Here is a 25,242-nt window from a genome sequence, read left to right as displayed (position 1 = left end):
GAAAGAAATTTGATCAAGGCAGGGCAGTTGCAGCTTAATGTTATAAGTTTAGGGAAGTGCTTCATATCTGGAGTCATCAGGCTGCCGGCAGGGAAGCTCTTAATTGAATCCTGCCTGGGAAGCAGGCAGCCTGTACCCAGAAGGGGGTTCTTGTTCCCAGTAGGTGTAGGAAGTTCCTCCTGTTGGTGAAACCTGCAGCAGGCATTGGCTGGAGAAGTCAGGACCAGTCAGATGTCTGTGCTTGGGTGTAAAAACCAGCTAAGAGAGCTGGACAGAAGTCCCTGTGTTAAGGATGACTCCTTTTCTGAGTTAGAAGGTGTAACTGGAGGAGGATGCTTTCAAATCCCTTGAAGTGCAGCAGAACTGGGGTCTCTCTGCTTTTCTAGCACCTAAATATTATTTTCCCCTTCTCCAAATTCACTACATCCTTGAAAAATGGGTACTGTTCATCTCTCTGCCATGAGAAAAGTGATCAGCACGTCAGCTGAATCATGTCCATAACCTATCCCAAAAAGGTACACCTTCCCGAGATGGCCAGCGGCTCTTCCGGCCTCTCTGCCAGCCATCCAGAGGCACCTTTAGTTGAAACCCCAAAAGGCAAGGCCTGGGGAACCCTCCGTGTTCCTGCCACGTGTACCTCAAATGATAAAAAGGAGCAAGATGACTCTTTCCTTCCTACATTAGTTCTCTTGCCTGCAGCTTTCAGGGCAGGCTCTGAAATGCTCTGAAGTGTCTCCTTCAAGATGTTCCTTACATCTTCTGAGCAAGTGCTGTTGCCCTTGCTTCATGCCTTCCTTTCCTGGCAGCTGCCTTGTATTTTGAAGTCCTTCGTCAGCTCGAGGATGAATGGGGGCTGTGATTTCTGCTCAACAGGAGCCCTTTTGTGAGTGTCTGGAGCTGGATTTGGAGCACTTTGTTCTGGCTGGACCCAAGCGTTCCAGCACGTGGCATAAACTTTCACCAGCCGCCTCTCTGCCTTCAGCAGAAATGTCAGTAAAGGTTAAGCTGGAGCAAGGAAGAAATTATGTCCAAGGAAGGAAAGAGGGTGAGAAGAAAGGCTGTTGAATTTGCAAAGGTTGGTCCCTCCCCATCAGGTTAACGTGAACGTCCTGTCAATGCTGTGTCCCTCTCAGCAGCTCGGTAGCATTTTCTTACTAATACCAGTCTGTCCTATGAATGAAGCACATCCGATCTCTTCTAAGGTTTCTCCCCAGCATTACAGCTTCATAACTTTATGCAAGTAACTGAACATAGTCTGGTCTTGAGGTCTTCTGATCAGGTGCTGCTGTTGGCACTCCCCAGCCAGCATCAGGAATGATGCTGGTGACACCACCTGCCCGCAGGGGATGTGCCTCCCCCTTGGCAACCTCAGTTGTAGAACTTGTGGTTTATGTGCCCGTGCAAGATAATCAACTACTTCATTGTCTTGGAATCTTTAACTCATAGGATCCAGACTGAAATAAGCCCTTGCATCACTTGATCCCAGCGAGAAGCGAGGCCCGCCGGCACGCTGCCCTGGCAGTTAACCTCCGTTCAGGCTTTTGCTGTTCCTGACTCAGCTGCCAACTGAGCAAGCTGCTTTTAGTAGTTCTGTGGAGTAAACAAATGCCTGCGAGAGGGCCTAGCTTACGCTCGTCAGACACAGAGTGCATGAGACCCCACGACCGAAAGTGACTTGCAAAGACAAATGCCCGATTCAGTCCTGTCCTGCCTCATTCCTGGTGTGAGGACAGACCACCAGACCTGGGTGGTAGTGTCTGAAAATGACCTGGTCAAGCCTAGTGCTGGAAAGGATGTTCCAGGGCAAGGAGTTATCTCGCTGTTGCTGCTAATAGGCTGCTTTTAGTTAAAGATAAGTAAAATTCATTAGTGTATCTTGCCCTCACTGAAATGAGGATTCCTTTGCCTTGACCTCCGAGAGCTGCTGTCTTGCAAAGCAAGCAATTTCCTCTTCACGTCTGAACATCCTCCTTGCGCTTCAGAGCCACGTTATCAGGGTGCGTTGCCTTAATGCTCCTTTGCAGTGTGGTTTTTTGGTCGTCAGTCCAAAGAGTGTTTCTTCAGCACTAAATGGAAGTGGTTAAAATTTGCAAGCAATTATGGGCAGGTATAAAATCTTTGGTAAACAGAAGTTATACTTAGTTTTACAAAGCTTTGCTTTTGCAGTTCGAATGCGTGTAACGACCAAGGTGAGTACACATATGTCTGTGCACACGCTTGGTAATTGGGATCAATTATCCGTGATGTATGCGGGGCCCCGGTACCTGATGTTAAAGATGTTGGCGCAGGAGTAGCTGAGTAACAGTGTCGTATTTCTGGGGCAGCCGGTCCTCCACGCGCTCGCTGCATTAGTAGATCAGACTATTCTGCGTTCAGCGGTCCGCTTGCAAGAGAGAGACTTTTTGATGAAGTTTTTTTTGCATAAACTGTTTATTTCTCTCCCCTGAGGAAGGAGGACAGGTTAAACTCGGAAACCACTAGGGAGGAAAGCAGTGGTTTTTTTGGGGAGTGGATTTTGGAACTCGCAGGTTGATTACAGTCCAGAAGCTTTCCCACCCTGCAGCTCGTGCCAAGAGCAGGGAGCACTGCTCTAAATAACACTTTGGCCTTTATGGAAATGTATCAGATGTTCCAGGAGCCTCCGTCTCTGCTTCTCCTACCTCACTTGCTCTCTCTGCAGGATATAGTTAGCACTTCTCTTAGCCTTATATAGCAAGGTCTGATAGTTAGTGTTAACAGGAATAAAACAACAAGGAGAGCTGCCAGATTGCATAAATCAGCCCAGTGTTTGGAATTTCATAAATGCCATGACTTTGGGTACAAGTTGAGCACACGGAACAATACTGAACTGTTCTCTCTTTATCTCTCCCTCTCTTGCTGAGGGAGGACGGGGAGAGCTGAAATTTTGCTGCTTCTTCCATGTTTTTAATTCCCTCCCCCCCCCTTCCCCGTTTTCATCCCCTTGAAGACCACAGGAGGAGCAGCGGCGGCCGCAGCCAGGACTCTGCCGACGGCCAGGACATCCAGGTTCCAGAGCAGTTTTCAGGGTTGCTTCACGGTTCTTCTCCGATCTGTGAGATAAGTGAGGACCCTTTCAGGCTCGTTTCCTCTGCAGAGAAAGGAGGCACGGAAGTTACAAGCCACCCACCTGCTATGCAGCTGGAGGATGCTGACTTACCTGCCTCTGGATCAGTACGGACCAGCTCTCCGGACCAAAACCAGAAAGCAGTCTACGCAACCATCCAGCACACGCACGTCAACCGGGCGGATCCTGAAACTGTAGTCACGCCCCACGTGCTACAGCACCCTGGCAGTGCTGAGGAAGAGGGGGACAGAGCTGTGGGCAGAGCCCACCCAGGGAGCAAGCCCAAAGCTGAGCTTAAACTCAGCCGCAGCTTGTCCAAATCGGACTCTGATCTTCTGACCTGCTCTCCGACAGAGGACGATGCCATGGGGAGCCGGAGCGAATCGCTCTCGAACTGCAGCACCGGGAAGAAAAGGCTGGAGAAGTCCCCGTCCTTTGCTTCGGAGTGGGATGAGGTAAGGCTGACCTTGCTTAAGAGCTTCTGTGCCAGGAGTGAATCTGTACAGCATGAGCTCCTCTTTACCGCACTGGCCTTCGGAGGGGGTCGTGGGTGGTTTTCACTGCTTTTACTAACTCTCGCATCGCATTAACAGGCAAATGCTCACTTGTAAGCCTTTAAGGTGTTAAATGCCCAAAGATAGGCTCAACTGGAGTGGGGGAGAAGCAGAACAGCAAGAAGTGAGGGGCTTTTCAAGTTGTTTTTTTTTTTTTTTTAAAAAGTTGCTCAAATACAGGGCTTGATTTCTTTTAGGCGAGCCAGATAAGTTTTTACATCCCCAAAATAAGGGGGAGTTGGTAACAGTGCTCGTCATAAATCTTTATGTTGATGCCCTCTTTGCAATTCTTCCCATGTGGACTCTCCCAGCATCCAGAGGAGATGTTTTGTTTCTGGGTCCCTGCTGCTGGGTGGGGGGGAAGCAGTATCCTGGGTTCATGGGGATGGAAAGAAGAGAGTAATTAGGCTGTGTTTTGTGTATTTAATGGCTCCCACTTTCCCCTTCACGTATTTATTTCAGAGGCTTGTCAGAAGTCACTTTATTACAGTACAGGAGGCCCATGGATAGTTAAATATTTCATGCTCAGAAAGTTGGCCCTAGTGAACCACTCAGGCAAGATTAAGTGTCCCTCTGAAATTCAGCACCGCAGCATTACTGAAACATTCTTTGGAGATGATTCTCTGCTGGTAGAGCAGCAGCGCTGCAGAAGAGATAAGCTCGGATGAACCACTCTTTGTACACTGAAAGGAAGTAAAACCTGTGGTGTTGGGGGTGCGGAGCTGTGTGTGCCAGGTGTGTAAACTCGCGGGATGGTTGTGCCCCCGCTCGCCCGTCCTCTGTGCACTGACCGATGCTCAGCTGCCTCTCGGATCCTGAGCCGGAGGTAAAATCATCTTTTGTGGAAGAGGGAGGTATTCAAAGATGCTAAAAGTGAAGTGGGAATCCGTCCTCGGTGCGAGCCCATCTTTCAGTTCACACTCTCACTCCCTGCAGTGGTTTAGGGTTGCCAAATATGTCTGTTTTCCTCTATAGCTGTTTCGGCTGTAGAGGCTTTGCTGTTAATTACCTGTTGTGCTATGACTGTGGGTGAAAGATTCCGCAGCAGAAGGCTTATTTTGAAAGGACCAAATAATTTTCACTGTGCTTTTTCATGCCCAACCGAACTGTTTACAGCAAACGTTGAAAGGGAAGGAGCCTTTGGCGTTACAGTGCTGCGCGACTTTACTAGTAGCAGAGGTCAAGCGTTAGTGTGCCTGTGCTTCCTCTGCTCGCAGAAATGAACCCGCAGATCTGCTTCCCTGCTTGTAAACAAAAAGCATCATTTCCACCCAGTGTCAGCCTAACAAGCCACAAGAGGAAAATCTGCTTTTCCGTCCCGCTATGTTTAGGTGAGGAAATCAAAGGAAGAATGTGAAAAATTCACATCTGTCTACAATAGAACGGGTCTAACGTAAAAAAAATGTGCGCTATCAAAACCTGATGATTTTATTTGTCTTCCTGGTTTCTGGCGTAATTTAAACAGTTCATGGAATTGCTTTAATCTAGTAGCAGCATCCTGTGCCTAGAGCACTGCTTCGCCTTGGGGTCTCGTGGCTGTCGCAGATGAGCTTCAGTGATTCTGGAGGAAGGTTTCCCCTCTCTGCCTCAGTTTCCCCCATCTGTGAGATGGCGGTAGCCTCTTTTTGCAGAATATGTTTGCTCCCACTGAAAAACACTATGTGAAGTTAAATATCCTCATAAGGAGGAGGAGAAGCCAGCAGCTGGTGATTCACTGCCTTTAGCTTTATTTGCTCTTTGATTTCCAGATTGTACAGAGGCATTTGGGGTCTCATTCTGACTCCTGGTGCAACGGTTGCACTCTTGGATGCTGTTGGCAGGAGGGACATGGTTCACGGGGCAGAGCAATTTCCTATGGAAGCAGCATAAAAGGGAGCTGCTGGTAGCACTTCATATAGTCAGGCCGGTTGTTGCTATAAAATATCCTAAAGCAGACTCCTGTGATTGGTAAGAAATGGTAAAGATGCACCTGTGGGGAACACTTGGGGGTTTTTGCAGTGCTTCGTGTGTGCAGAAAGGGGCTGATCTGGCTGATCATCATGGCAACAATGAGATTTAAACATAAGTGTAGTGCTGTTAGAGGTTTAATTAGTTCCCTGAATGGGATAATGCAGCTGCTCTGAATTAGATGCAACTTGTAGCCTCTGAATTTACCAGGCTGATATAAAACCTTGTTGAGCCACCCTGTTGGCAATGATTTGGCTCTTCTTGTGTTGAGGGAAAACAATGGCAGATTTATGTGCGTTTTTCTGTTAATTTTAAGTCTTTATGCAGGCAACTGAGGAGGAAAGTGATCGTGTGCAGCTCTGTGACACGCAGCTGTAGCAAGCAAGCTGAGGATTTTGCCTGCTGGCCTCGCCAGCAGTAGGTGTGTCTGTTCAGGGTGCTGGGGACTTGGGGAGGGACCTGTTTATGTCCACGGACAGATGGGATCTGTGGCAGGGGCTGTGCTAGCATCGCTCTGGGCCATGGGTGACTCTGCCCAGCTAGTCTCGCTGACCCCTGGGGACAGCAGGAAAATCTGCTGCTTGGAAGCAAAGGGTGATGTCCCTTCCCCAGCCGAGTGCTGCCAATGCCCTTTGTTGGAAGTGGAAGGTGGTGCCGGCTTTGCCAAAAGGGTGGGATGGGGAAGAAATGATTCACTTGGCAAAGCTCGTCCCCGTTCGCAATTGCAGCTCCCCTGCTCCAAGGGCCCGGCCCAAATAACTGACAGCGCTGCCTTGTGCTCCGTGCTGCAGGGGATGTTCAGCATGTGTCCTGTCCGCCTCCTGACCCACCGGCTCCTTCACGGGAGCCTGAGCGCACATGTGGTGTCCTCCCTCCAGCTGCTGTCAGACAGAGACCCTTTGCAAGCAAGCCAGAGAAATTACTAAAGCAAACAGCAACGTATTGCCCAGGGAGAGGGGTGAGGACCGAAAATGCTCGATCCCCCTCTTGAGTGGGAAGCAGGGTGGGGGAGAGGAAGCACGCGAGGGGGTAGAGCTCCAGTCAGAATACATGTTTGAATTCTTCCAAACTTGGCTGAGGGCTAAAGTGATAAATTTGTTTTTCATAATTGGCTCATAAATATTAAGCAGCCGCGAGATGAGCGCGCAGCAGTCGCAGCTCACTGTGAATTTTGTGTAGGGGAATAACTGTGTTTGCACTCCTGAAGGAGGAGGGGGGCTCTCGGTGCCCGGCTCGGCTGCCAGCCCCCGTTCGGGTGGATTAACTTGCATCTGCTCTGCCTTCCTCCTCCGTAGAGCAGCTCCAGCCCTGCACGTCTGCCGGGTTCATGCACGAGCCCTGCCGTAGGCAGACAAACCTTGCATCGTGCAAAGAGGTACTGAAGCCCCTTGGAGCTTGCTCGGCAGACCTTCCCACCGCAGGGTGCGATCCTGGAGGGGCTGAGCTGATTTCTGTCTTGATGATAAGCTATTCCAAGTCCCTTTGGATGAAAGGCAACATATATGTGTCTAATATGAACAGTAAGCTGTTTAACAAAGGCTAAGGGCAATGCAGCAACTTTGCTTTATTCTGAGCCCTTGCTCTCTGATCGCTGTCGGCCAGGTTTAGGTGTTGCCCAGCTTCTGTTGCATTTTTGTCCAGGTCCTTTTATCCATTTGATAGATCAGCATGTCTGTGCTAAAGGAGAGTGCCTGACCAAGACGAAGTAAAACTTTACCACAATCATTCACTGAGCTGCTGCAGCTCTGCTGGGGAAGCAGCTTCCTGGCAGTGAGAGTAATTAGTGGGGATGTAACCTCCTGGGGGGAGCGGCAGAGGGATGATGGCTGGGCTTGAGGATGTTGTAAAATAGTCCTCTAGATTCTAAACTGGTGGCCCGAGAAGAAGTCGGGCTGTGACAAACGCTTTCTGTCCTTTAGATGCTGTCAGGTTGATAAAAGCGATGTTGTGGGATTTGGAAGCCGCGTCCTGCGCAGCCTCGCTTCTCGCAGGGCCGAGGGAGGTGATGAAGTGAAAACCCCTAAATGCCAATAGCAGATGAATGAGCTCCGTTTGTGGAGGAGGGAGAGGGGGGATGTTTGGCTTGAGCAAAACGCAGAAGAATAGGGTAGTGTCTTGGCTTCAGGAATTGAGGTGTAGTGCCTGTTGTGCTGGGTTTCTGATGCTCTGCTGCTCCTGCAGTTATCGCTGTTTCTGCTTCGTACCCCGGGTCCTGCCGGTGCGGCAGTGAGGCCAGGAAGCCCTGCTCGGGGGAGGATTTTCTTCTTCGGGGGTTGCAGTGTGGTGGTTCTTGGTACGTGTATGATCCAGGAGGTGCATTTGTACAGCCTGATGTCACCAGCCCGCATCTGCATCCACGCTTCGAGCAGCAGAGACGTCTGGAGTTGAGGCACGGTGATGTTTGAGTTTAGCTGCTCTTCTTGGGTCGTAGGTATCAGAAACAAAAAGGATCTGTGAAGTGTTCGGGGGCAAAGAATGAGGCAGACTACGAAGAATTAGCCTCAGACCTGGCTTCTGACATCCCTTAATGCTCCTCTTCCAGCTGTCTGCTATCAAGTAAGGGGCACCAGTGCTGAATTTGTAATGAATGCTGGGCTCAGAGGTTCCAGCATCAATTTCACAAAATGAGGTAGTTGCTTTGTGTTCTGTCTTTAGCTCTTTTAGGAAGAGATTAAACCTCCTGCAAAAGAAACTTTGGGAACTGAATAAAATGCGCATTTTATTTTAGCTTTTTCTTTAGAAAAAAGGAGATGCACAGTCCACAGTCTGATGCTTTTTTTCCCCCAAGTGAATTAGTTGAAGAATTAATGAATATTCTGTAGCTAATTATGGCACTGGGCAACCATCATCTATGAATAACTGCAGCAGTGCTCCATGTTCCACTATCGCCGCAAAAGGAATTCTTTCCCATTTGCAGTAACTGTGGATGTGGTTTCACCTGTTGCTGACCCATTTTAGGGTCTCAGTGTCACATAACGATGGATGCCAGGAGTAAATGGCGCATCTGTGGTGCCTTCCATCCCGGGTTTTGAAGAGCTGGGGAGCAAGTTGTTAGAGGTTGCGACTGCTATGGGGTGGCTTTAAATGCTCAAGTCCAATTAACCTCGCCAGGACTGCTTGGGTGCTTAAGTACCGAGTGGAGTTAGTGCCTTAATTACACGCTTACAGTTGAGGATTAAGAATATTTGCATTGAAATGTGAAGCTTTCAGGAAAGGTCTTGACGCAAAACCTGCCACTGCCTTCAAATGACAGGCAGAAGTTGAAATTCAGAGCTGTGAGCTGGTGTTGAAAGAAAATGCAAATATTTCCCTTGTTATTCAGTAGGAGAGCTGCTATTTTTGTGCCTGGTGAAACTGCATCTTGTGAAAGCTCAGTGGTTTTTGTTCTGACAAGCTCATGCAGCTTACCTGCCAGGTAGCGGCTCCGGTATGGCCCGTGCTGTAGAGCAAAAATTGAAGTGAGAAATGTGGTTCAGCGTCTCCGTGTTGGTAGCGCCTTGCAGCAGGCAGGCTGGCCATCGCACCTCCGGCTCGAGGGGTCCCGCGTGGTCCAGGGACGTCCCTGCCATGCAGGTCACAAGGCTCCTTCCTTGCTTGCCAGCAGCCTATGCCTCCTAAAATGTTTAATTTATTCGTTTGGTTCAGGTGTTTAAATCTGAACGCTTCATTGGCCCTGGGTTTGGCTTGTGGGACCAGGCAGAGCTTGTTTGGAAAGCGAGGTGTGCTTGGCATGCTTTTCGGCTGACGACCCTTGCCTGGAGCTGGCCCTCGTTTCTGAGCTCCCATTCCAGTTTTCCCTTTGCCTGTTTGAAATGTTTTATAATTTTTTTTTGTTTAGGGGAAAAGCAGTAATGTGGTCCATATTTTTGTTCTGATTTCTTCTATTCTACGCCAGCGTGCCCATCAGGACCTTAATCAACTTAATTATTGGGCTGATTATTCTATTATCTCCAGATCCCAATGTTTCCTCTTGATTTTCCTGTGCTAAGGTCAGGAATTTTTACGTCACGCCTTGTGTCAAACCGCTTTTCCCTTTGCCCCCAGTGGTGAGATTTCCTCCATCCTGATTAACTTTTTGAAGGGAAAGCTTTTGCGTTTCCACCTTACAGGTTTGCTCTCAATCCATTGCAAATGGCCAGCCTGTTAAAATTATAAACCAATACTGAACTAAGCTCATCCAAGCCAAATTAAGATAATTTACCATTTTTGTAGGCAAAATTGGTTGGTGTTCTGGTCTGAAAGGCACACGTAAAGACCAGGCATACCTTATCCCTGTATTTAGCAGCAAGGCTTAGGCATAACAAGAATTATATTTGCCAGCTCTTTGAATCATATCAATCAATCTGGAACCGGACAAGTATCCGGGGCAGCTCTCCCTGAGGCAGGTTTGCAAAGTACACTGCGATGTAGCAGCTTACCGGCTACCCTGTGCGTGGGAGAAACCTTCCGTCCACGCTTTCAAGAAGGACTTGTGAAAATGCCCTCGATACAGCTCTAAATGCACAATGACTTCTTTCTCCTCTTATTTATAGGCCGAACGTGGATCTGATTAGCGTGTGTGCATCCAGTGGGCGAGAGGAATATAGCGATTTCAGTCCGCTGCTGCTGCGTGTTTCTGTTAACGTTTCAAGTGTATTAACTCCGTGTTTCAGAATCGGAAGCTTTTGATTCTTTGATGTAAATTATTTGTGCTCTGACAGCTATTTTGGTTATGTAACGATCTTGTGATCATTAGCGTTCTCGGGAGTCTTTTTCAGGAACAGAAATGTCCGGCCTCAGTGTCCTTACTTAAATTCAGCCTTTCATTATGTTCTCTTCCACTTTCTGTTGCATCTTCCAGCACTTCAGAAGTTTTTATTTATAAAAAAAGCATTTCTGTAGCTCTATCCAAGGTCTCCAAGCAGGCTTTGCCGCGCTGTGTTGCATCCTGCACACTGGAGGCAACCTTTGCACCAGGAGCCTGACAAATCATTTTCAGCGTTAGGATGCGAGAGTGTGAAAATGTAGCCGTGAAGACAGTTAATGGATTCAATATTCTTAAGGGCTTTTTTCCCTTTTTTACTGTGAGTTCAAAATAAGCAGCATTCAGCCATCTCACTGTTTTGAGCAGATGCATTGTCGCATTTGGCCATCTTTCTTGTCATGTTAACATCCGATTTTACTGGGTATTTGTCAAAACATTGATATTTGGAGGGCTCTGAATCTGCAGATCCACCACACACTGGTTGTGAAATACAAATTTATACCATAAGTTCCTTTCCTTTTGCTGTGTAATTCTGGGATTTGTACAAAAACAGACTGGAGGGTGGTATGAAGCAACAGTCCCTGATCCGGATCCAAATGAGTTTCTCAGAGACCATATTAAGCCAGAAAATGTGTGCGCCTTTATCACTAATGAATGGTTGCAGCATGTCTTGAAATAAATAACAAATTTAGTGAGTCCTTGCGTTGTGTGAGGAAAGCACATGCAGCTGGAGGAGGATATAGCATGGGAACTCTGAAGTTCAAGTGTTGAAATGTGCCTCAAACACTGGCTTGCTTTTGTAGTTTAGGTTTGAATTAATAAACTGAGCATTATATTTTCCAGGCCTTCAGTATTTGTTATGCTGAGTTCATAACACAGGCTATCTTTTGTATACGCAGAATATACTGAGCGATGAAATATGAGGCTTCTGCTCTATGGGATGGAGACGTTGAGAACATAAGCCGAAGCGTCATAAACTAAACCAGAAGTGGTTTATGTGCTGTCGCCAATCCAGAAATGAGATTCATGGCCCAGATCCAAATTTCCCAGGACTACACTTGTGCCAAGGAGCCAGCAGGTGTTGTCCCAGATCCTTCTCCTGCTCCGAATATTTACAACTGCATCCCTTGCAGAGATCCTGGCAGATGCTGCGATCCAGGCATCCCTCTGCTCCCAGGATGGATCCCAGCTGGGTCTGAGCAGCCCTGCTTTCACCTTCAGGGATGGAATGTCAGTTAGTAATACCAGGTATCCATTAACCAAGGACTTTTCTGGGGAAAAATGCCTTAGATCGCTTGTGTCTTGCATCAGCAGGGTAAAGAGGGGAGCAGGCAGGGCCTAACTGCTCGTTACAGCAGCACCTGTTACACTGTCTCCTGGATGAATGTCTGCACGCAGCATCTTCTTGGCTTGCCCGCTGCCTGCGAGTGCCCTGATCACAGTGGCGCTCTGAGCCTGCGTCGTGTTGGCTCTTAGAGAAGCTGCCTTTCTGTTGGCTTTGGCCCCTCTGCTGGTCTCGGTCCTATTGTCACGTCAAGCCTCAATTATTGTGAATCTGCAAATGCTCAGAAGCTGCAGTGAGTTCAGCGTGTGACCCCGGGCGCTCGCCGTGCCTCGCTTTACTGGGCTGCGGGGCAGCAAGAGCAGCAAGTGCTTAGAGATACAGCTAATAAATGTGAAGCAGCATGTCAGATGTAGTGGGTTTCATTTTGGTGTGGCTGCTGGGGAAGGCTGTCTGAAGTGTCTTTTCACCGTGGGTTTCCTAAACTTGAAATGAGAAGCAGGAGGAGTTGGGCCAGTGCGATTTACCACCACACCGAGAAGCCTAGAAAAAGTGGGAGTATCAGCTTAAGGGTCATTATTGCCAATTACAGGACTCGTGGTGTAAATTGGGTATTAATTTTGAGATGGTAAAAGCTGTTCTCTCACTGCCTGTTGCTCTTGCGCGAGGTGTTGGTGTTCAGCACCGTTGTGCAATTGCCACTTGAGTCGTTTGCTTGTGCTGACCTCTTCCATCCCCTCCGGACCCTACGCCGCGTCTCTTGAGAGATGATTTCACAAGTCAGCAATTAAAAAAGAAAATCCTCAATCTTGATTAAATAGTTCTGCTTTCTTTTTCCTCCCAGCAACCCCAAAATAACTTGTTCTTGCTTACTAGAAAATCCATAAACCAGCTGGAAAGGGCTAGCAGCATCTCGTGTTCATCTAGAGTCACCTCGTCACTGCCTGACACAAATGTACAACCACGATATTGAAGGTTGAGGGTCAGGTTTTATGTGCAGGAAAGATCGTCTTTTTCAGGCAGCTCGTGGTCGATCTTACCTTTGCTGTATGTGGGGTTTGTTGCTGTGCGATTGGTACAAAATGGAAGCATCAGATGGAGGAGGCATTCTGTGCTTTTCCAGCATCGTCCATTGACCTAATGCACCCTTATTTTTCTCCCCTGCTTTTTCCAGCTATCCCCTGAGGCTGTAATGAGGCTGGTCACTTTGTAATTGGAGCTGTTTGTTGTACTTGAAGGGGTTTTTAAACTGTAGAAGCAGCTCATTTATTTGTGTTTTGGTTTTTTGTGGGTTGGTTTCTTATAATTTTAAACCAAATCTGCCCCATCCCTCAGTTGTAGAAGCCTAGAAATAATGAAGTCTTAACCCTTGACACTTACTTGGAATTGCAGAAACTTAAAATACTGATAACCTTTAAACCCAACTTTGTAAGTAGCTTTCAAGAATAAAATATGCTGCTGGAACTGCTCTTGTCGACTGAGCTCTAGCCCTGGGCAAGTTTGTACAATAGGTTGTGAACCCCTTAATAACAAGTATTTATAATGAGAATCCTGATATATTCTTAATTATGCTTATGCTGCAGGGTGTCATTATAATGCACTAATAGCATGCATATGGTAGATAGTGTGCCATTTGTTTCTGTGTGTTTTTATTTAATTATAGACTTTTATCTGAATAACTTCATCGCTCAGTGTTTCTGTCTCTTTGGCACACGTGCAGGCGTGCCATAGCTAAATCTTCCTTGCGACCGGGCTTCTGGACTGGTGATTTTAAGCTGCCAATCTGGGAGGGGGCCACGGAGGAAGCAGAAGGCGTTGACCCCTCACGGTGTTTTTCCTTGCTATGTGCAGAGCTCAGAAAGAGACGAGCAAGGCTGCATGGTACCAGAAATCCTATCGTAAGGGAAGGTACGCTCGGGAAGCACCGGGCTGCGGGGGTTTGGAGGAGAAGCCCCATTACACTGTCCCCTAACGCTCTTGGTGACAGCACAAGCTGACAGTCCCCCCGTGCCGCAGAGGTGGGGATGCTGCTGTCACCGTTGGGTGAACTGCTGAACCACAGCAAGCACCTCAAGGGAGGAAAAGAAGTCATTTTCTGCTGGTTTGGTTCCCAGAGGCAACACGCTGTAGTTGCGTCTGCGTGCATATACGTACGTGCCTATGCTCAGACACGCCTTCAGCTCTAAGTCATCCCTGGATGGTCACGCGTAGCTCCCTGTTCAGGCTTCCCAGGTATCGGGGGCTGATGCAGCAGCGAGGAGCCTGTGAGGAACAGTCAAGTAAAGCAATCTGTTACGTCCTGTTCTGCTCGTACCTGATTTAACGAGTCTGCATCTGTTACAGTGATTTAAAGGGAAAACACTTCATTGGAGTTTTTCTTCAGTGCCCCTGAGTTAACTCTAAAAGCTGTTTTTCCAGGATAAAAGCATCGAAGGGCCTCTCCTTTGTGTATATCAAGGTATATCTGGATTTTAATGGTAATATTTGGCTTCTCGGAAATAGGCGTCTTGCAAAGGAGTGTGTATTTGTGTGTGCGTGAGGGAGGTGTCGGAAAGAGAGCATCGCGTGGAAGGGTTGGCCGGCATCGCCTCGCGTCTCAGGCACACTTCCAACCTCCTAGTTAACATATGCAAACCTACCCCTCTACTCGGCTGCCTTAATTTCAAAGCCAGGAAGCATGCATTTACTCTAAACAGAGCTGTTTTGTGGGGAACTAACTATGGAGCTTGGTTGGGGACGCAGGCGCGGGGTGTGACACCTGCGGAGCCGCAGAACAGCAGTGCAGCTCCGTGTCCGAAGCAGCTGGATCCTCTGATCACCTGTTGTTCTCAGGAGGGATGGAGGGAGCGGGAAACCCTGCTTATAAACCGTCTGGGGTAGGATAGCTGTAGCTCTCTGCAATATCAGGTCATCCAAATGCTGGCATGCACGTGTACGCATGTGTTTTTTCTTCTCCCTGGACAACCTTGCTGTGTCCTTGGGAATCACTGATGCTGCACGCAGAGACTAAGAACAAAACTTCTGCATTTATATTGACGCTAAATGTAAGGGCTTTTCATCCGTGGGTGAGGTTTTACTAAGCCCCTTTCAGAAAGCTGCAGTAGCATAAAGATGCCCCTGAACTGGGCGAGTGTCACACTAATGGAGTGCTGCTCAATTTTGTGCTTTCTGAATGAAGCTTCCTTTCCCTGTGTGCAAATGAGCTGCCGCAGACAGCTTGTGTTGCATGAGGCTGTCTTTTATTTTGGTGATAAAAGACCCCGGGACTTGTTTAATCATCCTCTGTCTCTCTCAATGGACTCGCTGGCTCCAAACTTCAGCGTTGGCTCTGTGAGGAGGAAAAACTGGAGAGATTAATATGGACACCATGGCTTCCCGTCCATCAGGGCAGGGGGGTGGAAACGAAGCGCGGCAGGGCAGGCTGCACAGCGATACCTCTGCGGGGCCGTGCGTGCCCTCCGAGGGTCCCTGGAGGCTTCCGTGGCCTGTACCTGGCACCGCTGTCTTCACAGAAGCTGCGGGACCTGTCTCCTGGTGGCCATGCAGGGTGGTATCAGAGGAAAGGAGATACTTTGCACCCGGGTCATGTCATTAGATGCTTCTGCCATGAGTGCTGTGAGGTGGGGAATTACTTTGCAGGACTCTGGTATTGAAATGGCCTCTGTTTTGCTGGTAGAACAAACCTCAGCATCCAGCGTGCCCTCCGAGCTGGCTTGGCTTTTGCTGGCCTTCTACAAATACCTTTTTCTCTGTTAATCAGGACTCAGTCGCGTGGGATGGTTTGTTTTAAGATAAAATTCTGTTTTGGAGTAAATTGCCAGTTGCTATGTTTTCATGGCTGCCTGCCTGCGTGGAAGAGCTTACCACTTCCCCAGCCCCGCGATGACTCTCGGTCACACCCAGCTCCTTTTTTCGGGGTATTTTTATTCTTCGGCAAAACGTAGGCAAATGTGAAAATAACTCGGTGTGCTGCAGTCCTGGTAACCACTGTGCAGTTCCTTCCCTTCGCACCCCTTGCTTTGGGGTTTGCCGAAGGGGGGCTCTCCCAGCCTTGCAGCCTGTCCTTCTCCCAGAGTATTTTAGCTTTTGCAATAGCTTGTCTCCTTTCTTGGCTGGGGCTCAGGGCTCATTGGCTAAAATATCTTATATAGGGTGGAGCCAGCTACCCCTCTAGATGAGGAATAATTGTATTAATTTGGGAGGCAGAAGGACTTGGCTGCTTTATCTCTGTGGGTGTAAAGAAATAAAAAACAAAACAACAAACAAAAACCCCAAAGAAACAAAAAACCCGACCCCAAGCCCACCCCACAACCCGTTCAGGGACGGGCACTTGGTGCTTCAGTGGAAAAAAACAGGTTAAGCCAAAACAAATCAGAACTGGGTGTTCAGGCTCCAACAAAGTCTGAACTGCAGCGCTATATTTAAACATGGTATTTTTGTATTTTAATAATTAAGCACTGGGAAAGAACAGCCTAAAAAGCTGTAGAGTAGGCTATTTTCAAGGTACCTTCCCTTCCAGCCCCATGTTAGTGCCGTAGAGCGCAGCTGAGGACCGGTTGCAGGGGCGCAGGGCGCTTCAAAGCAGTCATTCCCCCTTTAGGTTTGTGTCCTTCCCCTGTATCCTTATCTTTGCAACCTCTTAACAGTTAAATCAAGATGGTCAGCAACAAACCGGTGTTTGAGTTGGTGTATGGCTTGGGAGAGTGTTTTCTTTTCGGGGAGAGCTGAGGGCATGAAGCAGGATTTCTCTTTGCATTAATTGTAATAAGGTTTTGACTGCGCGTAACAGTGACCTCCTCCAGATCGAACTGATGTTTTGTAAAGGATGGGTTCTGAAAGGTAATCCTTTGCCGTGTGATTATTTCCTTACCAATCGGTTTTATATAGCACAAGGTAATTCTCTGCTTTTGAGGAAAAGTTTGTGGGTGTTTTAGCACTGGAGAAGCACCTGCAAGTCCTCCGCGCTGTGTTTTGACTGCAGAGCTGCCAGTGCTGGGGGCTGAACCTGAAAAGCATCCCCCTCGTATTAGGGGAGGGCAGTGCGACGGAAACGAGTGAACTTGGCCCAGCACCCGGAGTTAATTTGCACTTTGAATCCTGCCAGGGAAAAGGGATGCAGGGAAGGAAGCAAATTTTTCACGGTGTCAGACCGTGGCAACCCTGGGCACGGGAACTCATGCGGTCTGAGAGCAGAGTGGGCTGTGATCGGGATTCATGTTGTCCTCTTGTCTGCAGCTTTTGGGCACCTTTTACCTCTGTGCATGGAGGAGAGGTGGTTATTAGAAAACTCTTATCCACATTTAAAGGAAGTGAAAAGCCAGGGAGAGTCCTTTTACTCTGCACTGTCCTCTCCAGGGCCATAGTACTGCAGTAGGCATTGCTTCTTCCCAGCGAGAAACACAGCAGAGGAGCCAACCTTTCTTAAAATCAAGTTAAAACTTTCTTCTGTCCTTCGTCCTGCACGGTGAAAGAGCAAAACGGCAAGTGGGGAAGGGTGGAAGAAGGCATCCGAGTACGGAGTGTGGTGGGGGAGGGCAAAATGCTGGCTCTGTCAATGCAAAAGTGTTGGGAAATACATGGCATCTTTTTGTAAGGAGCATCTGATGGGAGGGAGCTTACCTGGCTCTTGCCAAGTAGCATTCAGAGCTGGAGCTCTGACCAAAGAGGGGCTGCGGATGCGGGGTTTGAATCTGCCACGGAAACATGCTCTTGTGCTCTCTGCCTTTCCCAGCAGCGCCGGCAGCAGTCCCCACACGTCTTCAGAGCTGGGTCCCAGCACAGCGTAAGAGATCTGCAAAGTGCTTTGCCTCTGTTGCTGGGAGACAGTCGGTGGGAGCTGGGGCTGCTTGAACAAACATGATTCTCTCCTCTCCTCCTTTCTTCCCTCCATCCCCACCTATTTTCTTCCCCCCCCTCTCTCCCCCCCCCGGTGACTGGTTATAGGAAAAGCTCGGCTGGAACCAAGTGATTCTTGCTCCAAATGTGATCCCATGAGACTAAAGAATTTCACAGGCTTCTAGATCTGCTGAAGTAAACATCTTTTAGATAAAGATCCCAGACAGTAGGTACAAGAGTGGCTCCAGTTTAGAAATATACCTTGTAATGAAGCTAATTGACATAAATCTTCAAAGCTTATGCCCTTAAACTTCTGGAGCTTGAACTGAATTGACTTCAAGACCCAAATCTGCAGCGAGCCCTCGGGGTTGTGGCAGCATCCCAGAAATCCTGCCGCAGCTCGGGTTCGGCGCCTGCCCATGGAAGCGACTGAAACAGTCAGTACCAAAGCCCTTGGTCTTATTTGGAAATGAGGCTTGTTTTGCACCACCCCTGTATTTCCCTCCAGTCTTGCATGGCCTTTATGTATGGATGGTATATAAGGGCACCGTGAAATTTCAAGGCTTTGCTACTTCAGAGGGGCAAAAGCAGATAAAACAGGTGGTTCTTGCCGAAATGGTGACTGGTGACTGGCAAAACCATGCACCGTGAGACCTTGGGTACCTCTGGGTTCCAGTCAGTAACCTCTGCAGAGAAGTCAAGGCAATTCATACTTTTCAGTTATTTCACATTGGCTTCAGGCTTGAGCAGAAGCTGCTGCATCGCTCGCGTGTCCTTCAGGCTCCAGCACAACCAATGAGAAATGGAAAACTTTAAACCCAAGCCTGTGGAGAGGAGCTGGGCTGATGGAGTGAAGGTGACCGCTACAAACGCCTCCAACAGAGGGAAACAGTTAAAAGGCATCATTAAGGTAGAAGAAGAAGAACTCGGCATCACAAGGCAGACTTTAATTCAGTTTTTTCCTCTTAACTGGTTCCAGTTTAGCTGATCCCACGCTTCTGTTGCTGATACTGCGGAGTGGCTGATTTACACAAGAGCCTTAGGTTAGCTGACAAAAAAAACCCCAACTTTTTCTGGTAGTTCTCAAAGCTGTATTTCTGGGCCTTCCTTATTCAGCCACAGTGAGTCTAAATAGCAAGATCAGATGACACAATGACTAGCTGCGTAATTTTTATGTGAAGCAGTGGCTAGTGCTGTGAGCAGCTGCGAAAGGAGCCACCCTGCCTGTGTTTGATTTTTGTCATTTAAGGGCTGCCTCTGTCCACTTGAAGTTGGATTATTGTTGCCTTTTACGCGGCCTCATCCTTTTTTAGTGCATCCTTTTAAGCTTGAGCTTAAAACACAAAATCCCGTTTTCTTGTACGGATAGCTTGCAGTTTTTGATTAAAGTTCTGAATGACTTGTCTTCTGTAAGTAAAGGTTTCACATCCCAGGCGATCACATCAATTCTCCTTTGTCGTTTTTACCCTCCTATGAGATAAGGGATCTGATCGCTCATCCTGCCACCCTGGTAGCGGCTCCGTTAACCCTTGTGTCAGCGCTTGATGGCGTCTGGCCTTTGGCCGAGTCCTGCGCGGCCGCGGCAGCCCGGAGGGGAGCCCGGCGCTGGGGTCAGGTACCTCCCAGCTGTTTTAGCAAAGGTCCCGTTCGGGTTGTGTCCAGGGGCGGAAGAGCGATGACCGCTTTTGCCTTATGCACCGCAGGGCAGCGGCTGGTGGCAGGGCCCAGGCATCCACCGACTTCAAAACCCTGCCTTTAACAGAAATCTCTTTTTAGAACTTACTTTACTTTTCTTCCATACGTGTTTGAATTCTGAGTATTGTTTTTTCAGGCTGGTCTTTGGAGCTCCCAGTAAACCAGCACTAACTATATTTCAAGCCCAGTAGCTCATCCTCGTGGTTTTATAGGGGCAGAGGATCCACATCCTTTAATAACTCTTCTATAGATCGCATGAATGCCTTCTCCCTGGTGAGCTGTAACGCTACAAGTGCACTGCCTGTCTGCTCCCCACAAACAGGAAGGACTTTACTGGAGATCTGACTTGGCAGGAGCCTTTTAAGACTGTCTGGGTTTTTTTGTTTCACCAAAAAAACAACACTCCCTAGTGGAGTTCAGCTTCAATCTGCCATTGATTTTGATAGGAAGTCAAACTCCCTGCTCCCCACAGCGTTTCCAGGAGTCCCACTCGCCGGCCAGGCAGCTTTGGGAGCTTGTGCAGCTGCAGCAAGCAAAGCAGCGTGCTGGGATGCACGCAGTGCAAAGGTGGCTGGGGGATGAGGTCCGGGGAAACTTGGACTCCTTCCCCAAATCTATCCTTAAAAGACCAGGAGAAAAAAAAAAGCAAGCCGTGTAAAAGCTGAAGTTTGTTTTCCCTCCACTCCGTTGCCAGTCGATGTATCGGCTTTGCATTCAGCAGCAACCGCCAGGATACTTTCCTGGGAGATTTCTGCTCCGGAATCTCTCCCTGGGGGCTCTTCTTTTAATTTATTTTATGGTTTTTGTTAATTTTCTGCTCAGTTATAGATTGAAGACTGGGGTAAGCAACCAGACCTGAGCCCCTTAAGTGTCTCTCTGCTTTTCAGAAAATAGTGGGCTTTAGTGCTTTAGATGATTGAAAACTCTGACTTGACTAAGTGAGGTGCAATTTATCAGCTCTTTCATCTTAACAGAATTAACCTAGTAATAGTCACTGTCAGTTTTCCCTCTGCAGCATTACACAAGAGAGCTTTGATTTACAACTTCTGCTCAAGAATTGTTTTTGAAAAGTTTCTATTCTCGTTCTATGGAAACGGTTCTGTGGAAATTGCAGCTTGCATTAATTCTTTTTGGTGGCAAATGCATTTATATGCAGTTCTTATGTCGACTTGGAAAGACACCATCTCAGGCAGTAGTTTTTACCTTTTTTTCTGAATTGCATGAGGTTTGCCTTGACCTGTTGACTGTGAATTGCTTAAATCAGGGGATGAAATTGTCTTTAGCTCCCTCTCCTGGGTAGTTAAGGCATTTGCCCCTGTGATGTTGCTGCTTTTGCAAACGATCTATTTTCAAACTCTTTCGAAGCATCTCTGCTGTCAGTGGAAGCGGTGAGGAGCGCAGCGGCCACGCGCAGGATTGGGAAATGTGAGGGTTTAAAAAATAAATAACAAATAAAAAACCAAACCAAAAATACCCGACAAAACCCAGTCTGAGGTGAAGCCAAGTTTACTTTCTACATGCTGCGAAAGAGTCGGTGAACTGCATTTCTTAGGCTTTGCTGCTGGTGAAGGTGGGGCTGCATGTTTGCACAGGGTGAGCTGAGGAGTTTGGGGTTCCTTTCCTTATCCCTAATTTTATGCTTCAGAGGGATGGTTTTGTTGGAGCTGTTTGTTGTCAGGCCCTGGCAAGTCGTGGAAGGGTAGGCTCTGTAGAGTCCCAACCTCTACACGTCCCTTCCGAGTCTCCCATCCATACGAAGACCTTTCCAGGCAAGGTGTAAGGGTACCTTTTCTGGGTCGGAGGTACCTTAACGTCCTTGCCTGGATTTCTTCGGCAGTCACGTGGCAGGAGAAATCCCGGGGCTGCCTTTAACTTTTCCTGAGGCTTAATGAATAATGCAGCATGTGCTTATTTTTTTATTTTCAGATTGAGAAAATCATGAGTTCCATCGGCGAAGGCATTGACTTTTCTCAGGCGCAGCAGAGGATCTCAGGTAGCGTACCCGGCTTGTGCGTGTCTGTCTCCGTGGTGCTCTGTACAAAAATGAGGTGCTGGCTCCTGCGTGCAGAGCTCTCTAACCTGCTTTGGCTCCCAGAAGGAAAGGAAGGCTCTGGCAGAGGAGCAGACCTCGGCTTCCCAGTGTAATGCTCAATGCTGCTACCAGCAAGTTTAATTCAATGCTCCCCTCGGTAGATTCATTTAATTTTATATAATGCAGCGGTCCTTCCCTCCCTGCAGGCTTTTGGGGGAGGTGGGCTGGGTGAAGAGCATTGCAGCCAGTACTCCCAGCCTGATGGGAAAGGGCAGGACCCTGATTAATACTCCTCCAGTGACAGCAGAGTGTGTGTGGGGGTCTTGTTTCTTATTGAAACTGCCTGTTTATAAATTTTGGGGCTTAGTATGAATGTTTAGGGTATGGTAAATTTTGAGGTGGTGTTTTCTGTCTTTGAATAGCTTTAAACAGAGGCTTATTGCTGAGAATTGTGGAGTTTTTATTAGTGGCTTCTGATAACTGAAGTGACTCCTTACAGTCCTTCCCTTTAGGTGGAGATGAGAGTTGCTGGCTTGTGTGAGTGGTCTGGCAAACTTCTTGTGCTTTTCTGCGAGCTTGCGGCAGTAACATCAGCTCTGGAGCGGCTGGCTTGTTGCCCCCGCTCGCACAGCCCAATAACCACCGTGTTCTGACACTTAAAACGTCACAACTACTCCTTGCTCAGTGCGTAGGAGGAAGATCAGACTTTTCAGCAGGTACAGAAAAAAAAACATCTAATTTGCAGCTGGACGTGGGTGTAAGAACTCCGGCCAGTATCCGAGGGGTAGAAAGTTCCACTGGTCTCCTGGCTCCTGCAATTACCACTGCTCTCGATACAGCCTCTGAGAAGGTCGAACCGATTGCTTGCAGTTCTCTCCTGCCTTTCACAATATGTTTGTCTCAAGTTTCTGATCTTCTCTGGTGGATAGCAACAGCATTTTCTTTAAGCAGTGAGTCTGAAGCAGAGCCGCTGCGTGTCTGTCTCCTGGCTGGTCTCGCAATCCCCACAACTATCTTGCTGTTGTTTCAAATACGTAATGCGGTAGCAAGATGCTTTTTTTTCTGGCTTTTTCATTATGTAAGCGTGGGCCTGTCCCTTTGGAAATGAGCAGGACCCCTCTGCAGCCCTCCACATTCTAGCATTTTGTTCTTTAAGGCTCACAAAATCCTTTCAGCCCCGGGAGGATAGGATGAGAATTTTATGTTTAGAGTTGTACATCGGAGTGACTGTAGCAAAGACACCAAATACCCTCGTTACCTGCACGGCAATTCACCCATCCCGGCTTCCCGTTCGCTGCTGGGCATGTCTGGAAGCAGAACTGCTCTGCGGGCACGGTCGGGACGGTTCTTCTCTGGGTAAGGCGGTGGCTGATGGCGAAGCGCGGGCTCGGAGGGGCTGTCTGGCGTCGGTGCGGTTCGGTGTACGCCGGGCTGGGTGAGAAGGTGTCCTTTCGAGGCTGTTTGTATTTCACAGATTAAGGGATGTTTCCTGGGGACCAGGGACGCTTGAGCAAAGCCTGTGAGGGGTCCTGCTCGGGCAGTTTGTCTTAACTGGAGCTTACCAAGGGCCAGTTTTTAGTTTGGTTGCAATAGAACAAGAGCTGCTTCTGCCACCCAGGCTGTAAAACAAACTGTCCGGAGTAGCGGGAGTGTCGCGGGTGTCTTCCAGCAAAACTAGTGTTTTTCTGCAGCTCATAAAATGTTTTTGCCAGAATATTTCAACATTTCTTCTCCAACTTTCCACCCATAAGACTCTAGATGCCCTATCATTGCTCCAAATCAGATAAAACTCATCACAATTTATTTTCTATGTATTTCACTTACATACTTCTGTGACCTTGAAGTAGTAGTTTTATTAATTTTATTATAAAACTTTATAGTGTGTGAGATGATTTAGTTGTGCGTTTTGTCTTTGCTTTTACTAATTTCCATAAAACAAGGTGAAGAAGGAAGTGTAGTGTCATTTAGTGCATTGATTTTCCTCAAACAGAGCACCGTCCTCCTCCAGCCATGTTTGCAACTAATATAACTTATCTCCGCAATGCAGCATCAGAGCGACGGGCAGTGATCCTGGGTTAAAACACTCTCATTTCCATAAATGTTGTAAGCAGAGGCGCTGGGATGTGGCGAATAGCAAACCCTGTGCCGAGTTTGTGTTCCGGATCCGGACTGGAGCAGCAGAGTCGGAACCAAGGCTCAGTTAATCTTCCTGCGTTGCTCCTGCAGCGGCCTCGTTGCATGCCTCGGCTCTGCGCATCAAACACGATCGTTTTGCCATTTTACCAGCTTTTTTCCTATACATTTGTGCCTTCTTTTGAGGAAGGTAGGTGTGAAGGGAGGGTGGAACTAATAGAGGAAGCAGGCTTTGATATCGGTGCAAATGTCCCTCGGCATGTCTCCATACGGTTTGCAGAGCAGGGAAACAACCTACCCCTTTCCCAGCTGACTGTCTCAACACTTCCACATTTCCAAGCTTCTTGAGAGGTTTATTTTAATTCTTCTCTTCCTGGGATGCAGCTTCGCTCTGGAAACCAGCAGTTTAAGGAACCCGTCCTCTCTGCCGCTGCAGGCAGAGCCACGGGTCCTTGGGAGCGTTGTCTCCTGTATGGAGCTGAGTCTGTGGCCTTCAAAGGAGGAGATAATTGCTTGGCTTTAATGGTGCCTTTTGAAACAGAGCTGTTTGTAGTGAGACACAGCGTGCAGAGCTTGATTAAACGGATGCCGATGAACTCTGCTGTCTGGGGACCAAATATCATGTACTGCTCAAGGGTTTTAGAAAATCTACATCTTGAAATTGTTGTAGGAAATGCTTTCTGATGGCGAGACCAGTTCAGCTGTGGCAGTGCTGTCCTCTGGGGTATTTCCTGGCTGACCAAGAGCTACCGTCCCGATAGCCAGGAACAGTCCTGCTCATGCAGGGACATGGCCTTCTCCTGATGCCTCTTGGATTTCGGGCAGGGGAGGATTGTCCTCCCTGGCACTGCTGTTAGGGGCAGCAGCTGTGCTGGGAGCAGGACCGGGGCGATGCCAGTTGTGGGTCAGCATGGGAGTTGTGGTGGCTGTGCTCTTCAGATGTGGTTAATCTGCTGCGTGCCTCAACTTGGGTGATGCTAGGCTTTTTCTGAGTATTCCTGTAGGTATCGATATCCACTAAACAGGGCTGGTTGCAGGACAGGTGCTTCCCCCCGGTACTTTAAGCATGAATTCCCTTCTCTGCCTTTAAATCAGGAGCAAAGACAAAGAACTCAAGAGCTTGTTTGCCTTTACTGCAGCGTGATGGAGGATGCTGGAGGGCTGCCACCACAAGGGATTCTGTCCTTTTAAATCCTTCACCTCCAAACTGCTGCATCCGAACTGCTCCGGGTCAGCAGCGTCTCCTCTTGATGAGATGCTAATATGTATCCGCACACGCAGCTCACGCCTGCCGTAACAAAGCTTATCTCGTATCCATTTGTCACTTGGATTTTTGCTTTGGTGAGGAGGAATCCACCATGCATTCCCAGTGGAGCTTAACCTGTGCCTGCCCTGGATACTACGTACTGATTAGGGCTTATGTTTTCTAGGGCCAAGTGCCTTTGCAGCGGGATGCGAAATGGTGTGTGGGTTTTGGTCTAATGCAATGGCAACTGCTCAGCATCCCGCTTTGTGACAAGCCCTCCCCTGCCCGAGCCGGTCCGTAGCTGTAGCAGTGCATGTGATGGATCGATATCGTTAGTGAAGAGGTCTAACATGGAGGGGAGAGGAGGAGCCAGCACTTCAGCAAAAGCTGCCGTTGTGCAGGGAGTTTTCTGCAAAATGGACACCCGTTTCTGGAGCAGGCGGACCCAGGAGCTGCCTTGTCCTTAAGCCCATGTGTTTTCCTGCGGGCTGTGCTGTGTTACGCTTGGTTTGGGATCCCTTGTACACAGATCAGCTGCCGTACATATTCCCTGTTTCTCCTTCCTTTCCTGTAAGTGCAGCTAGCCAGAGAGCGGGCAGTGCTTTGCCGGCCCCTTGCTGCAAGGATGAAGGCTCTCCCGGGGCCCGTGCACCCTCATGCTTTTGTTTTCTAGCAGCGTTTAGCTTTTG

At 48.4% G+C, this 25,242-nt stretch overlaps 1 protein-coding gene across 13 annotated transcripts in view; it reads left to right on the top strand.

Moving 5' to 3' along the window:
- ANKS1A (ankyrin repeat and sterile alpha motif domain containing 1A) overlaps nucleotides 1-25,242 on the top strand; it is a 111,315-nt gene that overhangs the window by 51,729 nt on the left and 34,344 nt on the right. For 6 of the 13 annotated variants that reach the window (XM_075115580.1, XM_075115578.1, XM_075115577.1 and 3 more), the window contains 3 exons: nucleotides 2,969-3,540; nucleotides 17,347-17,394; nucleotides 21,069-21,135. In XM_075115580.1, coding sequence (XP_074971681.1) covers nucleotides 2,969-3,540; nucleotides 17,347-17,394; nucleotides 21,069-21,135 — 687 coding nt within the window. Of the gene's footprint in view, nucleotides 1-2,968; nucleotides 3,541-8,119; nucleotides 8,143-17,346; nucleotides 17,395-21,068; nucleotides 21,136-25,242 lie in introns of those variants that run through there. The other 7 variants (XM_075115586.1, XM_075115582.1, XM_075115585.1 and 4 more) reach the window with 3 other exon arrangements.

Source organism: Phalacrocorax aristotelis, chromosome 21, assembly GCF_949628215.1.
Source record: "Phalacrocorax aristotelis chromosome 21, bGulAri2.1, whole genome shotgun sequence".
Taxonomy (NCBI): domain Eukaryota; kingdom Metazoa; phylum Chordata; class Aves; order Suliformes; family Phalacrocoracidae; genus Phalacrocorax; species Phalacrocorax aristotelis.
Note: the sequence above shows the minus strand (reverse complement) of the source record. Positions and strands in the feature narration are given on the sequence as shown.